Below are 24,029 nucleotides of genomic sequence, written 5' to 3' on the forward strand. Positions count from 1 at the left end.
AGTGTTTGCTGATATGTCTATAGCGTAATGGCAGCAGAGAGAGTTCTTCTCTCAACTCTCTTTTATCTTCTTTTCTGGGCTTGGGGACCTAAGCAAGACTGTCTTCGTGTTATTTAATCAAGTGACTTTCCCTTTTCTCAAAGATGGAAATATTTTGGTTTTATAAGGAAAATAATAATTTACCTGCAAATGGGATTACCAACACAAAGATAGAGATAAATGTTTACTTTGTGCCATCCTTTTAATATTATATGACTGATTTAAGAAGACCAGAACACTGGTAAGTGAGGTCTCTGAATAACGATTCAAATGTGGAACATTTATATAGGGTAGGAAAAAGACCAACTCTTACTGTAATGACACATGAGAACACCACAAGTCCATGACATATTTTTACCTCTTAGTGGATTGTTTTAAGATGTATTAAGCTATTTCACTGTTGTGGGTTTTTTATTTTGCTTTGTTTTTGTTTCTGTGTTTTGTTTCTTTTGTTTTTTATTTGTTTTGTATGCACAGTATAAGTTCTTAGCCATATTAATTTAGCCATTGTTAATTTGTCAATAAGTCTGTATATAAGTCAACTGCTAATGTGTATTATTAATACATGTCTCATTACCTCCAGCTTACCAGCATCCAGTTCACCTGTAATACTGATATAGCTCAAGTTCGACAGCTTTATCTGGATGACATCCGTAGGGCCTTTTTCCTTGTATCCTTTGCTGAGACTTTTAAGATCTTCCAACCCCATTTTAATAGAGTAAGATGATACAGAAGGTGTTTCTGTTTGTTCCTTAATAGTGGTATTGTGTTAGAGGATCCTTAACTTTCTTCTCAACTTGAATTTTCTCATGTATATAGTTCTCAACAAAATTTGGTGGATTTTAGACATTTATTTAGGTCAAGGATAGAGTGCTAGCTTAGCATGCACCAAACCGTGGGCTCAACCAATAATGCAAACAAATACTTTTTTAGCTATAGGAAAATGATGATGCAAACATGTGTACGTTCCTACCTTCCAGTGTCTTAGCAGCTAAGAGTTTTTTTCACATATGCACATATTCCTTAAAAAATACAATGTTAAAGCTTAAACTGAATTCTCCTTTCAACTCTCAATGCCTATTTAATTTCTCCTGCTCTAGAACTATTAAGAGTTTGCATTTTCTGTGCTTTACCTAAGGCTTGTTAGGTCATCCCTGTCTCATGGTTTTGGATCCCATCAGAGGCCATACTGTGGAATTACTGACAATTACAAGTTTGAAGGATGGCATGGTGAAGCTTAAGTTCAGGAAGACCAACTGGCCAGCTGCAAGAAATTCCTAGGGAGTTAGTCCCTTAAAATGTTACTTAAAATTTTAACTCTACTGAGGTAAATTAATAAAATTATGAACATTGGAGGTGTATAGTTGATACTTTTGCATACATTGCAAAATGATCACACTATTTGGATTTCTTCCATTTCTTCTTTCCTTCTGCCTTCATGTTTTTCTCCCAGTCCTTCCTCTTCCCCCACCCCTGTCCTCCCCCCCCATCTTTCCCCCCTCCCCCCATCCTTCTCCCCTTGTTGAATCATTAAGATCTACTGTCTTAGCAGGCTTTATTTAACACAATAGTTTATTATTGTATTATTATACTGTTCCGTAGCTGTCTAGAACTTATCATAGGTAATTGAAAGTTTTGTCTTTTAACTAAATCTCCTTTGCCCCTCTTCTTAGTCCTTCCAACCACCACTGTCTTCTACAACTGTTTCCTTTTCTTCTTTTTTTTTTTTTTTTTTTTTTTTTTTTTTGGTATCATTTTGTTCTCTTTTTCATCCTTTGCCTGATCTTGAGCCATAGTTTCCAGTGTCTCTCCTTAGCCTGCTTCTGATGTCTGATGAGGTGCAGCCTTTCCTCTAGCCCTGGCAGACACCTCTGACATCTACTTCTTCAGTTCTGACCTCTCTCCTGTCCGTTTTCATGGGAATCACCAGACACCTGTGTCAACTGAGGGACCACTTCTGCTCTTACCCAAAGTAGCTCCCTAGACAGCCTCCTGCCTTTGACATTACTGCTGAACCAGTTCTCTGGGTGGCCTCCTGTCTTCACATGCATAATCTTCTGCCTCTGACATGGCCTACCGTGCCACTTCAGTACGTAGCCTATTGCCTTTGTCTTCCTTTGCTTGTATATCACAAATCACATGGATTTTTATTATGTCACTTACTTGAACTGTTTGCTTCCAGCATTGTTCCCACAAAAGTTAAAGTTCAAAATTTTTATTAACGTGTTACTAAAATCCATATTACTTTCTTTAATTTTTACCACATTTCAATGAGCCATTAGCTCTTCTTACCACACTAATCTATTGTTTCATGGAGTTGTAATTTATTTTCCCACTATGTCTACCTTTTTACCAGCATATTTAAGTCACTTTATGACAATTTTATTCACATTTATTTTCTTAGCGCCCACTTCTGTTTCAGATACATGCTAGACGGTAAATGTCAGTTGGTTAGGTGCAGAGCTCAGCAAATGGTTGCATGGGCACCTTTCCTGCTCAGCTCACCGACTCAGACAGTGCCTTTTCACTAGAAGTTGTCCTGGTTTCCCTGCAGGGTCTCTGTGTGTGCTGGTTAAGTGTTTGTCAGTTTGACATAAACTAGAGTTACCTGGGAAGAGGGAGGCTCAGTTGAGGAATTGCCTCCATCTGATGCCTGTGGGCAAGCCTGTCACACATCGTCTTGATGAATGGTTGATATGGGAGGGCACAGTCCACTGGGTGCTGCTGCCTCTGGGCTTGTGGTTGTGGTTGTATAAGGAAAACAGGCTGAGCAAGCTATGGTTAGCAAGTCAGGAAGCAGCATTTCTCAGTATCTTTGCTTCAGTTCCTTCCTCCACCTTCCTGCCTTACCTTCTTCCCACAATGATGCACTGTGGTACCAATTTCTAAACCAGGTAAATCCTTCCCTCAGATGGCTGTTGGTCAGTGTTTTCTCACAGCAATAGAAAGTAACTAATACCCTGTACAAGCCTGATAACTGACTTTAGTTCTCAGAGCCCACTGTGGCAGGAAAGAACCAACTCCCCAAAGCTGTCCTCTACACAGATGAGCTGTGAGTATTCCTATGCCCATACACCTGTACACATATCACACCACACACACACACACACACACACACACACACACACACACACCAATAATAGTATTAAAATGGTTCAATAAATGTTAAAAAAAAAAAAAAAGTTTGACATTCTCTATTGAGTTAAGTTATTTTCAAGTACTTTTGTTTCTTTTTGAGCCATTTGAAGAACCTATTATGAGTTTCACATGTAGAGGGCACATGGTAAGTATATGTAGCTAAGAATGTATGATGTTCTAGGCTGACATCATTCTGAAAAAGTCATAAGCAAAAACTACAGACAGATTTCATCTTGTTGATACTTGAGAAGAGGAGGATAGGCTTCTTAAGAGTCACCAGCAACTAATAGTTTTCAGGGCTTTGATTCAGTTCTCAGACCTTTCAGGAATGTGTTCAACCATCTCTTTCAAACAATTCATGATGGTTAAACAGACAAAAATGCAAATTGCTTTTGTGGTAGAATTGGTTTTTATTTTTTCCTAAATGAAAAAGAAAGCATAGCAAACACCAGGTACAGAAGCTATGGCTAAAGTGGAAAGAAAAGCAGGCTTAAATTCTTGCCTGATTAGGGTGTAGAGTTAGAAGTCTTTTATTTGTAAATCAAGATTAGTCACTACTTGCAAGATTGTCTTGACAATTAAACAATAAATGATTTGGAAAGAAAGAAATTGTATGAATTCTGTCATGTTTTGGTATTCCCTTAACTGTGTGTAGATTTTCTTTTTATTAACTGCGTTTTTTGGAACTGGAAATATAGCTTCTATTAACAGGTAATTTCTTTACATTTATTTATGTGTGTGTGTGTGTGTGTGTGTCTTAGAAGAGAAGCAACTGTTCTTAACTGCTGAACCATCTCTCCAGTCCCTTTACCTTAGTTTATATTTAATAATAGAGCATATTGGAGTATAATATGATAATAAAGAGATTAACATACAGACCTATTTTCTTCATTCTAGTATGATTCAGCTTTAGTAAGAGTTGATTTCGGAGGATTACTGAGCATACTCTTATTAGGATATTCTTATAGTCACAGTATGAATTCTAAACTCTTTACTCTTTCCTTTATCATTGCCCAGCTTTGACCTTGCCTCGGTGTATTGCTTTCTGACTGTGTTTAGTCCTTTCATGATGGGAGCTCTCATGATGTGGAAGGTTAGCTTTCTGATTTTATTACTTGCATTACATGAATGATTTAAAGACTGTGATGTTAAGGTTGTGTAACATATGGCATTAAGATTGTAAAGTCATACTCATTGTAACAGAGATACCTTTTCAAACTTGGTGCTGGTGGAGGCAACCTTCCAAGCCTTGATTCCAGGTATCATTAATCTTTGCTTTATTCTTAAGACTATTTGACTACAAAAGAATAAGGATTCTATCAGAGGTAGTTAAAGACTGCCTAGGAGCTGTGATCAGAATTGCAGTTTTGCCAAAGATCTTGAAGCTACCTGACCCCGTGGGTCTCGAACCACAAGATGGTCACTGTATTCTCATCTTTTCTATGTACCTATAATTGATCAATCCTTTCAATAAATGTGTCAGTGAATGTTCTGTTTATTTAACATGTCAGGCACTATCTGAGTGTTCACAGTATGAAAGTAGTTTTATGATCAGGTTTCTAGAAATAAAGTTTATGGTGGAATACAGTTCATCATCTCCTTTAATATTAGTTTTAGTTGCTTTTTTGCTGCTGTAATAAAATACCCTAATAAAAAGCAAGTTAGGGAAGAAAGGGTTTCTATTAGCTTACATTCCAGAGGAGACATGGTCCATCATGGCAAGGATGTGCCAGAAGCAAAAGCAGAGAGATAACATTTCATCTGCACACAGGAAACAGGGAGAGAACAGGAAGGTGCAGCTGGACTGTAAACTCTCAAAGCCCGCCCCCGTGATGTACTTCTTCCAATAGGACTTCACCACCTGGAGGTTCATAATCTCCCAAACAGCACCAGGGGCTGGGGACCAAATGTTTAAATACACAAGTCTGTGGGTAGCATTCCTCATTCAAACCATTATAGTTGTTTTACTTACCTGTTCCCTCTAGCAATTTTTTTCCATGGTGCTTGGCATATTTTATGTAGTTAGTATATATTTATGTAAATATTTGGATATATAAGTTGTAACTGTTGAAGGTGTATATCCTCTTAGTAGCAGTTTCTGTTGTACTGACTTTTACTACACTAATAGAAAGGTAACTTAAGAAATGATAAAACGATGCCGGGCATTTTCTCATGATCCATTCTCTAGTCTCTGCATATGTTGTCAAATTATTATATTGAGTATGAGTTTATAATCATAAATAAAAATAACATCTTTAAATTCAGAAGAGCAATAAAGCTGAGTCATGTTGATGGTGTTATAGTATCTAAAACAAGCTTAAGTTCAGAGAGCTGTGTATCATCCCCAGGCCATGGAACTGACTTGCTTTAGGCATTCTTCATTTGCTCTTGGAAACATGACCTGAACGTTGTCAGGAATCAGTAGAATGTGTCGAATAGGGCAAAATTTTTATTTCAAATATATGTTAATGTTTGCTGTTATTCTCTTGTGTTAATGTTGGTTTTTAAATCAGTTCTCACTGTCCCATGGGACAGTTTCATGTTTTATCTCTCCTATCGACTGGTATATATGAATTATTTGAGAGATTGAAAGTTATTTATTAAGCAGAAATGTATTTGCTTCAAACATGTTTCAGGTGCTTGTTACCAGTGACATCATTTGTTGTTCTTTGAAACAGATTTTAATTCCTTTTGTTCTTGTGATGTGTGCTTTTGAAGCAGTTCAGATAACTACACAGCTGTCATCAAAAGGGTAAGATAACTTCTAAGAAGTCCTAGGTTCTTCATTTTTCATAAATGAGAGAACATTTGAAGATATTTCATATGATTGCTATTAAAACTTTGTAACACAAATCATTTATTATAAAATCAAGGAATTTTCCACTTTTAGATTTCAGTTGTCATTAGAGGAAATTGGTTAATTAGGGCCCTTAGCAGACAAATATGCTGTCTCTGCAGTAAAGCATTAGGATGTTATTCAAGCTATTGAAAGTTCTCTCTAGAAAATCATAGATTTTAAATACTGTCGTAAATTATTCATCTCTGATAGGCATAATGGCACCTATAAAAATACAGGGCTATCATTGCAGTGTGTTTTGGCTTATTTCTTAAAATGTATTAAACAAACTTGTTAACATTTCATTTTATATGGGCTAACATTAACATTTCTGTATCCCAATACTTTGCAAAAATACGCATCTCAATACTTTGCAAAATGCAATACATTGACAAATGGGTGGGAAAGAGTCTCAGTTTTAAGATATTTCTGAAGCAGTCCTTCTTCAGCATTCAACATTCTGAAAGAGCAGTTGTCAACCAAGTATTTGCTTTTTTTAACCCATAAAATTACCTCATCAGCAAAGAGATTCTCTGAAAAACACTTATAAATAGCAGTTTTATAAGTGAATCAAGCTGGCACACTCAGTGCTAAAAATATGAATAGCATTAACATAAATTTACATGTTTTCTTGATGAGCTTACGCTAGAACTCAGTTTAGTATGCTAGTGTGTGTGTGTGTGTGTATACTATAATTTTTTTAAAAAACGATATCTTTCTACTGCTTTGAAATAGTGAAAAATCTTATTTCTAGTTTAAAAGAAAATAGTCTTTTAGGACAGTTACATGAATTTGATAGGGAAAACATGTACTCACCAGTATCATACAGTTGACAGTTGCTTAGATGCAATAAAAGCTAAGTAACATAATGTGCTTTCCTGCATCTAAGTTTGTAGGCACATTTTCAGAAAGAATTTTAATTAAGCCTTGTATAAGAAGAACTGGGAGCAATGGGATAAAAACAGGAAGCTTACCGGTGTGTGTGTGTGTGTGTGTGTGTGTGTGTGTGTGTGTGTGTAGATGTATTTGTGTGCCTGTGTGTAGTAATTGTGTTGAGACTAATGCAGTAAAACCCTAAGCACTATGACTTTGAAGCACAGGTGGTGAAATCCAAGGTCTTCTTTTTTGACCTTTAAGCTATGAAAGGCATTGACACTTCCCCTGTATATCAGAAACTCCCGTGTTTAGTATGCCACCTATTAAACTCAATGATTCCATTACCTTATTGACAGGTACCTTTGAATCTGTTTTCTTTACCTAACCCATGAAAACCAGACTAAAACTTCCGTCACTGCTTATCTGCCCCTCATTTCTTGTTCATGTCTTTCCCTCCTACGTTATTTTATTTTTTAAATGTATATTTTATTTATTATAATTTATTCACATTACATCCTGATTGTTACCCCCTCCCTCTTGTCTTCCCATTCCCACCCTCCCTCCTTCTTCTGCCTATTCCGCTCCCCTAGGCCTCTGATAGGGGGGCCGTCCTATCCCAACTGTCTGGCTACAGTTTATTAGCTCTCATCAGGATAGCCTGCGTCCCCTTCCTCCGTGTGCCTGCTAAGCCGTCTTGCCAAGTGGCTCCTGAGTGTATATCAGAGGTTCAGCTGCAGTCTCACTTTCCCCCACTTGGAGAAAAAAGCTTCTGGAAGGCAAAGGACACTGTCAACAGAACAAAATGACAGCCTAGAGATTGAGAAAAGACCTTCACTAACCCTACATCTGACGAAGGGCTAATATCTAAAATATATAAAGAACTCAGGAAGTTAGATACAAACAACCCAAATAGTCCAATTAAGAAATGGGACTCAGAACTAAATAGTGCCCCATCTGAACAGCAGGTCTTGTTTCTCTGAATGCATTTTCCTTGCCTGATGCATCAGTTTGTGGAGGCCCGCTGTGTCTAGATCAGCAGGCCTTGATTGTCTCCCTGTGGAGATCCTGCTTACTCCCAGACCTTCCATCCCCCCACTCTTCCCTACAACCCTCAGCACTCTGTCCAGAGTCCAGCTTCCAGTCACAGTATCTGTCCTGACTTTCCCTGGGTGGAGTCTCTCAAAGGACATCTGTGTTGGGCTAATGTCCACTTGTGAGTATATACCATGAGTGTCTTTCTCGGTCTGGCTTAACTCACTTAGGGTGATCATTTTTAGTTCCAGTCATTTGCCTGCAAATTTCAAGATGCCCTTCTTGTTAAAAGCTGAACAGTATTCCATTGTATAAATGTACGACAGTTTCTTTATCCATTCTTCAGTTGAGGGACAACTAGGTAGTTTCCAGATGCTGGCTATTACAAATAAAGTGCTATGAACATAATTGAGCAAATGTTCTTGTTGTATGGTGTAGCATCTTGAGGTAGCACTATACCCAATTTTCTGAGAAAGCACCAGATTGATTTCCAAAGTGGTTGTACAAGATTGCACTCACCAGCAATGGAGGAGTGTTCCCCTTTCTCCACATCCTCGCCAGCATGTCCTATCACTTGAATTTTTTATCTTAGCCATTCTGTTGAGTGTAAGATGGAATCTCAAAGTCATTTTGATTTGCATTTCCCTGATGACTAGGGACGTTGAGCATTTCTTTCAGTATTTCTTAGCCACTTATATTCCTCTGTTGCAAATTCTCTGTGTAGTTCTGAGCCCCATTTCTTAATTGAATTATTTGATTTGTTTGTCTCTAATTTCCTGAGTTCTTTATATATTTTAGATATTAGCCCTTCGTCAGATGTAGGGTTAGTGAAGGTCTTTTCTCAATCTGTAGGCTGTCGTTTTGTTCTGTTGATAGTGTCCTTTGCATTCCAGAAGCTTTTCCATTTTATGAGGTCCCATTTATTAATCGTTGATCTTATATCTTGAGCTGTGGTAATTCTATTCAGGAAGTTGTCTCCTGTGCCAGTGAGCTCAAGGCTCTTCCCCACTTTTTCTTCTAACAGATTTAGTGTGTCTGGTTTTATGTTGAGGTCTTTAATCCATTTGGACTTCAGTTTTGTGCAGGGTGAAAAGTATGGATCTATTTGCACTTCTTTGCATGTAGACATTCAGTTGGACCAACACCATTTGTTGAAGATGCTGTCTTTTTTCCATTGTATAGTTTTAGCTTCTTTGCCAAAAATCAAGTGTCCATAGGTGTGGATTTATTTCTGGGTCTTCAATTCCATTACAAGTGGCCTATTTCTGTGTCAGTACCATAATGTTTTTTATTACTATTGCTTTATAGTATAACTTGAGATCAGGCATGGAGATTCCTCTGGAACGGCTTTGATTGTACAGGATTGTTTTAGCTGTTCTGAGTTTTTTGTTTGTTTGTTTTATTTTGTTTTTCCATATGATGTTGAGAATTGATCATTCAAAGTCTGTAAAAAATTATGTAGGTATTTTGATAGGGATTGCATTGAATCTGTAGATTGCTTTTGGTAAGATGGCCAGTTTTACTATGTTGATCTTCCCAATCTATGAGCAGGGGAGATCTTTCCATCTTCTGATATCTTTTTCAATTTCCTTCTTGAGAGACTTCAAGTTTTTTTTTTTTTCATATAAGTCTTTCACTTGCTTGGTTAGAGTTAGACCAAGATACTTTATATTATTGTGGCTACTGTGAAGGGTGTGCTTTCCCTGATTTCTTTCTCAGCCCATTTGCCATTTGGATACAGGAAGGGCCACTCACTTTTTTGAGTTGATTTTTGTATCCAGCCACTTGTCAGAAGGTGTTTATCAGCTTAGGAGTTCCTTGGTAGAATTTTTGGGGTCATTTATGTATACTATCATATCATCTGCAAATAGTGATACTTTGACTTCTTCCTTTCCTATTTGTATTCCTTTGCTCTTCTTTAGTTGTGTTATTGCTCTAGCTAGGACTTCAAGTACTATATTGAAGAGACGTAGAGAGAGTGGCCAGCCTTATGGCATCCCTGATTTCAGTGGAATTGATTTAAGTTTCTCTCCATTTAGTTTCATGTTGGCTATAGGCTTGCTGTATATTGCCTTATAATATTTAGGTATGTGTCTTATATTCTGATCTCTCTAAGACTTTTAACATAAAGAATGTTGGATTTTGTTAAATGCTTTTTTGGCATCTAAGGAGATGATCATATGGGATTTTTTTTTCTTCAATTGTTTATATGGTTGATTAAATTGATGGATTTCCATATATTGAACCATCCTTGCATATCTGGAATGAAGCCTACCTGGTCATGGTGGATGAGATTTTTGATGTGTTTTTGTATTTGGTCTGCAAGCATTTTATTGAGTATTTTTACATCAATGTTCAGAAGGGAAATTGGTCTGAAATTCTCTTTCTTTGTTGGGTCTTTGTGTGGCTTAGGTATTAAGGTAACTGTGGCTTCATTAGAATGAGTTTGGTATTGACCCATGTGTTTCTATTTTGTGGAATAGTTTGAGGAGTATTGGTATTAGTTCTTTTTTTTTTTTTTTTTAAGGTCTGGTAGAATTCTATGCTGAATCCATCTGGTCCTGGGCTTTTTTTTGGTTGGGAGACTTTTGATAACTGCTTTTATTTCCTTAGGGGATATAAGACTATTTAATTTGTTTGCCTGATTTTGAGTCAACTTTAGTAAGTGGAATGTATCAAGAAAATTGTCCATATCATTTAGATTTTCAAGTTTTCTGCCATATAGGCTTTGAAGAAAGACCCAATGATTCTTTGGATTTCCTAGGTATTTGTTGTTATGTCTTCCTTTCCATTTCTGATTTTGTTAATTTGGGTACTCTCCCTTTGCCTTTTAGTTAGTTTGGCTAAGGGTTTATCTATCTTGTTGATTTTTCTCAAAGAACCAGCTCTTGGTTTCTTTGATTCTTTGAATTGTTTTCTTTGTTTGTAATTTATTGGTTTCAGCCATGACTTCAATTATTTCCAGCAATCTACTCCACTTGGGTGTGTCTACTTCTTTTTTTTTCTAGGATTTTCAGGTGTTTCCTTAAGTAGCTTGTATGTGATGTCTCCAATTCTCTATGAAGACGGTTATTGCTGTGAACTTTCCTCTGACCACTGTTTTCATTCTGTCCCAAAGGTTTGAATATGTTGTGCCTTCATATTCATTGAATTCTGGGAGTCTTCAATTTATTTATTTTATCACTGTCCCAGTTGTCATTTGTAGAGCATTGTTCAGTTTCCCTGTGTCTGTAGGCTTTTTGTTAATTCTATTATTGTTGTTGAAGTTCAGCTTTAGACCTTGGTGGTCTGATAAAATGTAGGGGATTATTTCTATTTTTTTCATATCTCTTGAGGCATGTTTTGTGACAGATTATATGGTCAATTTTGGAGAAGGTTCTGTGTGGTACTGAGTAGAAGGTATATTCTTCTGTGTTTGGGTGAAAAGTTCATTAGATGTCTTTTAGACCCATTTGAGTCATGACCTCTGTTAGCTTCATTATTTCTCCATTTAGTTTCTGCTTCAATGATCTGTCCATTGGTGAGAGTGGATTGTTGAGGTTTCCCACTATTAATGTGTTGGTATCGATATGTGATTTAAGCTTTAAAAGTTTTTATGAATGCAGGTGCCTTTGTACTTGGGGCATAGATATTCAGGATTGTGATGTCTTCTTGGTGGATTTTTCCTTTGATGAGATTGAAGTGTCCTTCTCTATCTTTCTTGATTTGAGCTGGGCGGTGGTGGCACACGCCTTTAATCCCAGCACTTGGGAGGCAGTCAGGCAGATCACTGTGAGTTCGAGGCCAGCGTGGTGTACAAAGTGAGTCCAGTATAGTCAAGGCTACACAGAGAAAAACTCTGTCTTGAAAAACCAAAAAAAGAAATGAAAGAAAGTCTATTTTACTGGGTATTAGAATGGCTACTCAAGCTTGCTTCTTGAGTCTGTTTGCTTGGAAAATCTTTTTCCAGCCCTTTACTCTCAGACAGTGTCTATCTTTGTTGCTAATGTGTATTTCTTGAATGCAGCAGAATGTTGGATCTTTTTCCACAGCCACGCTGTTAGTCTGTGTCTTTTTATTGGGGAGTTGAAGCCATTGATGTTGAGAGATATTAGTGACTAATGATTGTTGGATCCTTTTATTGTAAAGTTGGTAGTGATCATGTGTGGCTGTGCCTGTTTTGGTTTTGCTGTTGTGATATTATGTATATACTGTGTTTTCTTGGATGTAGTTGACCTCATTGGGTTTTCCTTCTAATATCTTCTGTAGAGCTGGGTTGGTGCATAGATATTGTTTAAATTTGGTTTTGTCATGGAATATCTTGTTTTCTCCAGCTATGGTAATTGAAAGTTTTGCTGGATATAGTAGACTGAGTTAGTATCTCTGGTGTCTTAGTGTCTGCATGACATTAGCCCAGACCTTTCTGGGTTTCATGGTCTCTGTTGAGAAGTCAGGTGTGATTCTGACGAGTCTGCCTTTATATGTTACATGGCCTTTTTCCCTTGCTGCTTTTAATATCCTTTCTTTGTTCTGCATAGTGTTTTGGTTATTATGTGGTGGGAAGAATCTCTTTCTGGTCTAGCCTATTTGGTGTTCTGTAGGCCTCTTATATGTTCAAGGGCATCTCTTTCTTTAGATTGGGGAAATTTTCTTCTGTGATTTTCTTGAATATATTTTCTGGTCCTTAGAACCTGGAGTCTTCTTTTTATTATTCCTCCAGTCCTGAGATTATGCCTTTTAGTGGTGTCTTTGATTTCTTGGGTGTTTTGTGTTACAAATTTTTCTATCAATTTCTTCTGTTGTATCTCCAGCCCCTGAGATTCTCTCTTCCATTTGTTGAATTCTGTTGGCAATACTTACCTGTTCAGTTCCTGATTTCTTCTTTGTTTTCCATTTCCAGAGTTTTCTCTGTTTGTGTTTTCTTAATTGATTCTAATTCCATTTTCATATCTTGAATAGCTTTACTCATTTCCTATGCCTGTTTGTGATTTCCTGGTTTTCCTAGATGGCCTCTATTTGCTTGTATTTTCTTGTAATTCTTGAAGGATCTATTCATTTCCTCTTTATAATTCTCAAATAACTGTATAAGCATAGCTTTAAGATCATTTCCCTGAGACTCAAGTGTGTTAGAGTGTCCATTGTTGTTTAGGAATTCTGGCGGAGCCATGCTGTCCTGGTTTTTGTTGCTTGTCTTCTCACCCTTGCCTTTAGCCATCTGCTGAGGTGGCTGGGGTTTTCTGTGCTGGCAGTCCCTTTGAAAGGTAGCTACTTTGTTTACTGACTTGGCAGACACTGTCCTCCTGGAGCTAGAGTCCTCTGAGCTCTTACACCTCTGATCCTGGATTCAGTAGGGCTCCTGTGACTACTTGGTCTCCTCAGAGGGATCAGCAGCCGACTATAACAGTGGCTTGGAGGCCAGAAAGCTGTATTGGTTCCCTGTGCTGATCCTTTGTTCCCTAGGGACCCTATACTCAGTACTCAGAAGAGTGCAGGGTGCTTGGAGCTTGTGATTCCGGACCCTGGAGGATGTCTGGCCATGATGGAGATGGGGTGGTTAGCCTGATCTTCCCCAGCTGTTCAGACTGAGGAGCCCCCAAGTTGATGTTTTGGATCAGCAGCCTCTTCACTCATTGGTCACCATGCCAACGGATCCTCTGTTTTCCATGGGGCCTGCACTCTCGATTCAATATTCAGAGGCATGCAGGGTACTTGAAGTTTGTGTTTTCTGAACCAGAGTTTGTCAGTCTGTGTTGGTGGGTGGGAGGTGGTGCTCCTGGGTTGTTCCCTGCAGTTGGATTCCCAGTCTCTGCTCCTCTGCTCCCTAGACATGGGACATACTGGGTCCTGCCATTTTGGATGTCTGTTGTTTTCTTTTTATTACTAAACATCTTAGACTTTTTAGAAGTCTTGAGGATAAAGGGAATTTTGTTTGCATTCTGCTTGATCATTAGACCCACACTGCCAAGATGAATGTAGCACATGAATGAGATGACTCTACCTCCATTTTTTATTACTCACTCCTTAAAATATGTGTTAGAAAAAGTGACGTAGAAAAGCCATGTTAGCATTGTTTTATTTACATGACTTAAAACGAACTTTTCTAATTGTCATTTATTTGTCTTGCTCCTTAGTCTCCATACCTGAGTTCATCATAAAGCCTTGTTTATTTTGGATAGAGGCCACAAAAGGACACATGGATGTCCTTGTCAACTGACAGATGATGGGCTAAGAATGCTTAGGGCTATGAGCAATAAAACTAGCAGTGCAGATGCTTTCTGTGGTGGTCAGCTTGTGCCGTTAGCAGCCTTGCTTTCCAACCTTCACTCTCAGGATCTTGCTTTTATCTCCCTGGGTTACCTAGGATCCGAGGGTTTTTCATAATTGGGTCTTAATGTACTGGAAAGGTGTGCCTATTACGCTGTAACTAATTATTTCCTTTATTTTTCAGCCTTTTTCTCATTGTTCTTGTCATCTCTGACATCATGGCTTTGGTAAGGCAATATTGAATATCTGGTGTAAGTAAGATTGGGAAATAAGTTCTGTGTCCATTTAATTGGAGAAATATGAAGATATTTCTATACATGAAATCTTTATGTTCTGAGTTCTCAGTACATTCCTTTTTTATATTACTTATGCAGAAACTCTTCTTAAGTTCTCAAAATGTTTTCTCATTATTTGATTTATTCAGGCTGTCATTTTATACTTAGTCTTTCAGGTTGTTCTCTTTATTTGGGTCTGAAATGTACCTTTCATAGATGAACAGAAGAATCCAATTTCAGGTTTAGGTAATGCATCACTCATATTTGAGATAATGGTTTTTAGTCCTCAGATTAAGAAACAGAAAAAAGGATGAGTGAAGTAAGGAAAAGGGAAATACAGCTTTATCAATTCGGAAATTTTATCAGTTAATAGCTATAATTAATGAATTCTAAGTAAGGAACTTACAGATAATCTTCCTGCTTATAATATCTTAACAAAAAGAATGAGCCTGCTTTGGGTGTTTGAGGAGTTCCCACATCTATACTCAGGTTTGATAATTCTCGAGAAGCTATCACAGAACCTGCTGAATCCTGTTATATTCTCAGTTCTGACTTATGACAGTGAGACATAGATAAGTCAGCCACAGGAATTTCTATGTTGAGTGGAATGCAGAGTTCTCCTGTTTTCTCTGGTGGAGTGAGGACAGCACTACCCTCTGCACAGGTGGGGACAATACACGTGGAACATTGCCAGCCTAGGCTTTTCCTTTATTTTCTAATGGGTCTTGGTCAACACGGTGCAGTTGACTGGCCATTAATCTCCAGTCCTTTCAAGAGTAGAAATCACACCATGCTGCCCAAAGATCCCATCATAAATCATATTTTTAGACTGGTAACCAGTGCCTCAGGCAAAGTGCTTCATCAGCCATTCCAAGGGCCTAGAAATTACTTCCCAGTAGCTGAGAGCCATGCCTCTTTTAAGGTATGATTAATAACTAACTCTATATCTAATAAGTAATTTGCCAAATCTGATTGCTGGCCACTTGATTTAGATAAGAACATTTTTTTTGCTTAAGTATCTAGTATAGTTCTCAAATTGATCATATATGATGTTAGAACAAAACCAGCGTTCACAAAATGACAAATAGGTAAGAGTAGATGAGAATTTGATGTTTCTGCTTGAATTTGTATGAAGAATTGCTCGGTTTAAGTTGATAAACTGTTTCTGATTCAGCTCCAATGACTGGTATAATTTTATATCCCTCCTTCCTTGTTATCCTTTAACCTGCGTCACTTTGAACCTACTAAACTCTGGGCTCTTGGTGTTTAACAAGCCAGTCCCTTTACCCAGAAACAACTTCTGTCTCTCCGATTTCATCTCTATCTGATTCCTACTTTTTATTTAGATTTCACCTCCCTCTCTTTCTGTATCTCTCAATACATGTGTTCACGCAATGCATTTACACACCTAATAATTTGAATCATTCACTAGATTATGTTTTGTGACAAAATTATCTCTACACCCTAGCAGTGACTCTTACTGATCCATAGCAAAAAGCATCAATAGATTTGTGGATGATCGGGTGATGTGCCTCAGCTGGATCTTTGGCATTTTTAATATTTTTTTGAAGGTGGTTGATTTTTTTATTATTCACAAATATCACTTTGTGTTTATTTGATTGAATCTTAATCCTGTTTGCAACATTTGGCCAATTGCTAATTTAATACAAACAGAAGTTTTAGTTAAGGGCATATCCTGTGGATTCTAGGCAGAAAATGATTCTTAGATGTCAGAAATGTCAAATATTCACCCCTAAAACAACTTTGTTTGTAGATTGAAACTAAACAGTCTTTGTTTTTAATTGAGTGATATATTATCTTTTACAGCATTTTTTCTTCTTGGTCAAGGATTCTGGTAGCTGGCTTGATATTGGAACCAGGTATTGTATACATAGACTTCCTAAAAGTGGCTTGATAGAGGTGCCAATATGACTTTGAGGCATGTTTAGAAAGTAGCTCAGATCTTACTGCTTTGTGTTGAGATACTTTTTTCTAACTCTTGGTATGAACACACTGGCAGGTATTTTTATGGGATGCTGTGGGCAAGGAGGATGGATATTTAGTGTGGGGAGTGTCCTTGTTGGAAAAGTAAGGCTATTCACACTGCATTGTGAATTTTATATGTTGGTATAAACTTCATGCTGTCATTATCTGCCCTTTAAAAGCTTAAAGGAACGCTGTTATTTAAAGCGCAGTCTGAGCAAGTCAGTTTCCTCTCTTTCTAGTGTCTGATTATTGCTTGGAGTGATCTGTTCAAGTTCTTTCTGAGAAGAAGAAAGCAGAGTTGATCGTACCACCTTTTCCCCTCCAAATGAATTCTGAGACAATATGTTTTTATAAACTGATTTTATTACATTTAGTTAATATTTAGTCACACTTTAAGCTTTGGGTAATTTGCGTGGGTTTAAGTAAGAGTGTACATTAGACATTTCTCTCAAAACTCCCAGCTTGTAGACTCCGGGTGGAGCGCTGAGAGTGGTAGGGAAGAGTGGGCCTGCACAAATGGATGCACCAACCAAGGACAGTGCATGCAGAGGACCTAGACATCCTGCTCAGGTGTAGCCGATGGACAGCACATTCTCCATGTCGGGGGAAGGAAGGGGTGACTGCTACTGAATCTCTGACATGCACTCGAGTGCCCACAGTTTGGTCACTGCCCCTTGGCAGGACAGCCTTGAAGGCACACAGAGGAAGGGAATGCAGACTATCCTGATGAGACCTAACAGGCTGTGGCCAGACAGTGAGGTAGGAGGGACCTATCAGAGGTCTAGGGGAAGGAAATAGGACAGAAGAGGGAGAGATTGTGGGAACAGGAAGATAATTGTGAGGGGATAACAATCAGGATGTAATGTGAACAAATTACAATAAATAAAATATACATTACAAAACAAAATAAAACAAAACTCCTAGCTTGTACCTGTCTGCCTTCCAGATACACTGGTTGCCCTCAGACCGGGGGTCCAATGTAAATCTACATTAGAAGCTGGGCATAGCAACAAGTTTCTAATGCACACATGAGCAGCACTAATTGAACTGAGTGGGTCATAAAAAGAAAGTGGACATGAATTTAGGAGAGAGAGAGATGGGCATGAAAGGAAGATTAGAAGGGGAAATTGGGATATATATGATTATATTTCATTATATACAAATATGGAAAAAGGGGGGAAGCCTGGAATAGTGATTATAGGCACAGAGTGATGCTGGTTTTAATTTTGAGGAACCGCTGTACTGGTTTCTTTAATGATTATACTAATTTATCTATCAACAGTTTATAAAGAGTCATTTCCTCTACCACATCCTCACTTATTTTTTTGTATTCTGAATGATAATTGTTTTGGCTAGGAGACTTAGAATCTCGGTGTTGTTTTGATTTGCATCTCCCTAGTGGCCAAAGTTGCTGAACACGTTTCTCAGGCAGTTACACAGTTTGTTCTTTTGACAGGCGCCTTCGCAGTTCGCTTGCCTGCTTGCTGATCACATTACTTGTTCTTTTGGTGTTGATTGTTTATTTTTGGTGTTCTGGATATTTATACTCTATTGGCAGAAAAGGTGGTGAGGATTTTCTCCCACTGTGGAAGATTTCTCTTTATTCTCTTGTTTTCCTTGTTCTGCAGAAGCTCTTTAGTTGGCTGTAAACCCATTTGTTGACTCTTGCATATTATTTCCTGAGCACTACAGTCCTATTCAGGAAGTCATTCTCTATGCCTAAAGCCAGAAGTGTTTTACTTGCATTTTCCTTTGGTACTGTCAAAGTTCCAAGTCTTATATTGAAGTCTTTGGCTCATTTTGAGTTAAGTTTAGAAAGCAATTTATTTTCAGTGTTCTTCATGAAGATAGCTGGTTCCATTTGTTTGTAGGCTGTCAGTCAGAGCACAGTCCAAGAATGGAGTTGTGAAAGGGGAATTCTGAGTGCTTGTGAGAAAACTGCAAAAGAACAAGAGTCCTGTTAACCTCAGTTTCTATAAGAACATGGAGTTGAGTGGGCTGTGGTGGCATACCCCTGTAATCCCAGCACCCAGGGAGGCAGAGGCACCCGGATCTTTGTGAGTTTGAGGCCAGCCTGGTCTACAGAGTCCAGACCAGCTAAGGCTACACAGAATAACCCTCTCTTGAAAATCCAAACCAAAAACCAAGTAAACAGAAGCAAAACAAGCAAAAAACATTGAATTGTTCTTCGAATATGCTTTCATGCCACTCCCAGGTGTAGCAAATAGTTTAGATTATTCATTACAACTAGATGTTGTCATTTGCTTATATGGCTCTATGGAAAAACATGATTTTGCCATGTGCAACTTGTTCTTGAGATTCCATTCCATTGCTCTGTTTTTATGCAAACGCATGCTTTAAAAAAAAATTATGCCTTTGTTGTATGAAGTTTAGTACTGATATGCTTTTCTTCACCTTACATTAGATCTTCAGAACTCTTCACTATTCATAAATGAAGCTCTGTGTTCATTGAACACTGGCTTCCAATACATATTTCTGTTTCCCATAAGCTGGCCAACACTACCTTGCTTGTTTCTCTGAATTTGAAACCTCCAGATTATGCTGAGAACCGTCACATCAGGTGATCCTTCAGTAGTCACGTGACAAATTCCCTGCTCAAGTCATAAACCTGTTCAGCTGACAGACCTAACTTAGTGTTCTGGTCATTTGGTCTTTACATTTTATCTTCATTTATCTTGGCCATAAACTTTACAGAGTCTTGCTTACACAAGGTACATTTATTTTAAAACTAAAGAAATCTATTCCTGTGAGGTAATTTTCATAATTATTAAAGCAAGTATTTATTACTTGAATATATTTTACTAGTACATGTTAAATATATATAATAATCAGTCTCATTATGACATTTCCATAATGTACATTTTGATCATATTCACACCTCCATTACCCTCCCTTAGGATCTCCTCTTCCCAACTAGGCCCCTTCTACTTTTATGTCTTAACAGCATATATAGTTTTGTTTTTATTTTGTTTTGGTTGTTGTTGTTTTTTCAAGACTGGGTTTCTCTGTGTATCCTTGCCTGTCCTGGACCAACTGGCCTCCAACTCTCAGAGATCCACCTGCCTCTGCTTTCTTGAGTGCTGGGATTACAGACATGTGCCACCACACTGGGCTAAGAGTATTCTTAAACCTACAATCAAGACATGTTTGGAGTGAGGGAGCAGAGTCAGAATTAGTTTGATTGAGCTGAAATTGGTTCTGATAATGATGTTAATTTGTCCTTTGTTTCTTAAGCACACTGTGGCTATACCATACTAAAATACAAATGACAACTAGAGTATAGCTAATTATTTGTAAGTATTTATAAGGAAAACTCATGATCCTGTTCAATCACCTTTGACTATCCTAAATATGATCATTATAAAATAATCTCCACTCTTAGAGTAAATATCATTCTTTATTCAAACAGTGATTTCCCAACCTTTTTTGCCCTAGTACCTGTGAAAGATAAGGCCTGCTTCTGTAGCCATTGTCTTCATAGAGAAGAGTGCAATCAAGCTTTTATATTCATTGTGTGAATTGAAAATATCTGTGAGGCAAATCCTAGATGTTTTCCACCACATAAATTGCCCCCTCTGACACACACACACACACACACACACACACACACACACACACACACACACACACCAAGTAGAATTGCTGATTTCAATGTCAGCATAGAGAGACTGAAACAGCTATAATCATTTGAAGTTGACGTTTGCAATTGCTTTAATACTGCTGATGCCTAGATGACACTGGGAGTCGACTGATGCAGAATATTCTTGCCAGATGCCTGATAGTGCAGTTGTGCTGGAATGATGAGCTTCACCATTGCCTCCTACCAGTGATGTTAGTATGAACAAGCTGCAAGACGGGCATTTCAGCCTATAGTGAGAGGACCAGTGATCTGTGGAATAATCGCTTTTATAGATAGGCTTTTCATTACACTAGAAGTAGTTTACAGACACTTTTGTTTAGAGATCCAGTTTGACTTGATATTTTGGCCTGAAAATTTGATAGATTATAACAAAACTAAAATAAATGGCAAGTAACCCCACCTCATTCTCATTGCCTCAATTTTCTACATCTCCTCTCCTTTTATTGTAGTATAATTTGCATATCCTAGTTTTTGTTCGTCTTAAGGCTTTACATCAATGAATGTTATAATTTAAATTATCAAATTTCTATAGTTCTGCATCTCATCACAATATAGGTTTTTTTAAACATTTGTATCACTGCAACGTTCCCTTGTAACTGTTGGTATAGTTCTCCCTGTTCCCATAAACAGTTCTAGACAATGATAATCTGCTTCTGTCTTATGCGCAGTTCTAGACATTTCTATAAACAGAATCTTACAATGTATATTGTTAACACTTGAAGTCTTCCACTTTGTGTAATATTTTTGCATTTATTTATGCTATAACTTGAATGAATGCTTTATTCTTTTCTTTGCTGAATAGTATTCCACTGTGCTAACATACTGTGTTGTTTGTCCTTCCTAGAACACCTTTGCTATAATAGCATCATAGTCTTCATAGTTTTGTTTTTAGTGTGCATGTGTCCCACCCTGTTTGCTTGGTTGCCTTTAGAAGCAGACCAGGCGGGAGCTTCCTTGGATTTTGTCCTCAAGGCTCTGTGTTGGGCAGTTTGTACTCCCTTCCCTTATTGGGCTTGCCTCTAGTTACAAAGGGAAGCCCCCAGCCTGGGCAACAAACATTTACAATACGAAGAAGTTGTGTTGTTATATCTAGCTTACTGACTGTAGGATTTCAATTTTATAAACAGGTACAGGTTTTGAAATGTCATGCCAAGAAGTAGAAACCATATGTACTTGATGATTTCTTCATTAATTGTGAAGTCAGACTTTGGGTTCTATGGCTAATGCCTGGTAATTACATGAATATCACATAAATAGAAATGCATCAGAAGCTTATCATGGAAAGTACCAGAAGCATCTAATGATTTGGTAATAACTACTGTTCAAAGTGATGCTGTACATTTCTTTAGTCTTAATTTATGTGCTAATACATACAGGGCTTTTTATAGTAAACATGGTAGAGAGTAAGTGTAGAGAGTAGAGGGTTGGTACCATATATGGCCCTGAAGGTTATCATGAAGAATGAGGAGTTTATTCCAAGTATAAGGTAAAACACTGCACTACTGGGCAGGGAAGTAATTTGATTTACTCCAAGTTTTTGAAACACTGACCACAAAATAGAGGACATACTGTGTCGGTCAGGAGCAGGAGTCTAACTAGGAGGCTGGTATGCAAGGCAGAGCACACAGAACACTAAGAGACTGCAGCGGTGTGGGGTAGAGTAGAATCAAAAGGTGACAAGAGCCTGAATTTAGAAAGAGATTGGGAGAGTTGGTTGATGCCCAAGTGAAGTGGAAGTAGAGAAAGGACTCCATGCGTGAGTCCTAGAATCCTGTCCTGGTCAGGTGATGGAGGTGCACTTGCTGAAGTAAGGACTCTGTGAGTGAGTCCGAGGATCCTGTCCTAGCCTTTGTCATAATGACTTTCCCTTTGTTTGTTTGTTTTCTAAAATTGTTACATTTTTGTACCTGAGTCATGGCACATTTTAGTTAACCTTTGTGTCAAATGAGTGAATTACTGATTGCTGAGTAGCTCTATCAGGTGTGTGGTTTGCCATCTCAGGCAGGTAAGGAAAGTACCTAATTTCATCAGGGCTTTTCAGTGTTCCACATACTTTGATTTTCATTTTTATTTATACACAATTTTATGTTTTTTTATTTTGGTGTGTATTTGTGTACACATTTGTGCATGTACATGTATCTGTGTGTGGGCACCCATGACAAAGCATGGGTGTGGAGATCAGAGAACAACTTGTAGGAGGCAGTTCTCTCTTTCTACCCTGTGGATGTCAAGAATGGAGCTCCAGTTGTTAGGCTGAGTGCCCAGTGCCTTTATCTGCTGAGCCATCTCCCTAGCCCCCAGTGCAAATATACTTTTAACATTTTTCTACACCTGAGTCTTCGAGTTGGACATAGTGACACATCTCTCTAAAATCGTAACCCTTGAGCTGGGGAAGCAGGAAAATCATGAGGTCATTTTAGTCTAAATAGAGAGTTGTATGCAACCTGGGTTACATAATGAGATCTAGTTTTAGTAAAGCAGAAAGGCGAGAGTATATCGTTAGCCCATGGATTATGTGTAAGTATGTCATTTCCAAGTGTTAAGAGTTTCCTGCTGTTGCTGATACTTAGATTGTGTGGTGGTCGGAGAAATGATCTCTGTGATTTCAGTTCTTAAAAGCTTGTTGAGGTTGGTGTTGTCAGGATATGTATCTAGTAAGCAAGCATTCTGCTGCTCTTGAGGCTAGAGTTCTATAGCTGTAAGATGCTGCTGGTTGATGGTGCTGGTGACTTCTATATCCTTGTTGATCGCCTTGTATTCTTCCGACAAATATTGAGATAAAGGTGTCTTCACTCCCTGGTATTAATACAGCCAATCTTTTATTTTGTTAATGCTTACCTGATATACAGCTTGAACACTCCTAATTCCTAAATCCAAACTGTTCCAAATTCGGAACTTTTTGAACATTAGCATCATGCTACCAATGGTAAATTCCATCTCTGGCCTCCCAGGACAGGTTGAAATCAAAACAGAGGCACACTGAAAACACTGTGTTTGGTGGTTTGAATAGGTATGGCCTCTTAAACTCATCTGTTTGAATGCTTGGCTCTTAGGGAGTGGCACTATTAGAAGTTATGGCCTTGTTGGAGTAGACGTGGCATTGTTGGAGGAAGTGTGTCACTGTGAGGTGGGCTTTGAGGTCTCCTGTGCTCAAGCTGCATCCAGTGCGGCTCACAGTCTCCTTCTACTGCCTGTAGATCAGGATGTAGAACTCTCAGCTCCTTCTCCAGCACCATGTCTGCCTAGACCTTCCCTCCATGATGATAGTGGACTAAACTTCTAAAACTAAGCCAGCCTCAACTAACTGTTCTCCTTTATAAGAGGTGCCTTGATCATGGTGTCGCATAGCATTTAAACCCTAAACTACTGTAAAAGTCATCTCCAGGCTATCTGTATATGCAGGAAATGACTAATCCTGTGGTTAGAATTAGATCCCATCATTAAGATAGTTCATTTATATCTTGTATCTTGTTCATTTTGCTGTTTTCACGTGGTTTTATCATTATAACTGAAGTGTCTCACAAACCGCATGTTTTAATAAAATTTTAATCACCTCTAACAACTACTTATTTAGTCAATAATGTGGTTAACAACAGCTACAACTTTAGGTTTTTTGTGTGTTTGTTTGTTTGCTGTGTGTGTGTGGTTTTTTTGTTTTTTGTTTTTGTTTTGTTTTGGTTTTTGGTTTTTTTTTTTTTTTTTTTTTTTTTTTTTTTTTTTTGCTTCTGTCTTGTGTCTCCTCGGTTTTGTTGACTATTTTCTAACATTCCATTTTTGTCTGTAGTGCTCTTACTTCATCTCTTTGTGTGGCTTTTTAAATGGTTGGTTGCTCAAGATGTATTATATATGCAGAGCTATTCACAATCTGACAGTGCCATTTTACCAGTTTCCATCCTTCTGTAGCTTGCTGTCACCCCTGATGTATAGTGCAACCATCTTAAAC

At 38.0% G+C, this 24,029-nt stretch overlaps 1 protein-coding gene across 1 annotated transcript in view; it reads left to right on the forward strand.

Moving 5' to 3' along the window:
- Window positions 1–24,029, forward strand: part of Pign (phosphatidylinositol glycan anchor biosynthesis class N) — a 96,200-nt gene that overhangs the window by 67,417 nt on the left and 4,754 nt on the right. Inside the window, exons 22-27 of the mRNA XM_051147225.1 lie at window positions 623–709; window positions 3,833–3,888; window positions 4,195–4,270; window positions 5,856–5,929; window positions 14,349–14,391; window positions 16,267–16,319. Coding sequence (XP_051003182.1) covers window positions 623–709; window positions 3,833–3,888; window positions 4,195–4,270; window positions 5,856–5,929; window positions 14,349–14,391; window positions 16,267–16,319 — 389 coding nt within the window. The remainder of the gene's footprint in view (window positions 1–622; window positions 710–3,832; window positions 3,889–4,194; window positions 4,271–5,855; window positions 5,930–14,348; window positions 14,392–16,266; window positions 16,320–24,029) is intronic.

This window comes from Acomys russatus, chromosome 6, assembly GCF_903995435.1.
Source record: "Acomys russatus chromosome 6, mAcoRus1.1, whole genome shotgun sequence".
In the NCBI taxonomy this organism is placed as follows: domain Eukaryota; kingdom Metazoa; phylum Chordata; class Mammalia; order Rodentia; family Muridae; genus Acomys; species Acomys russatus.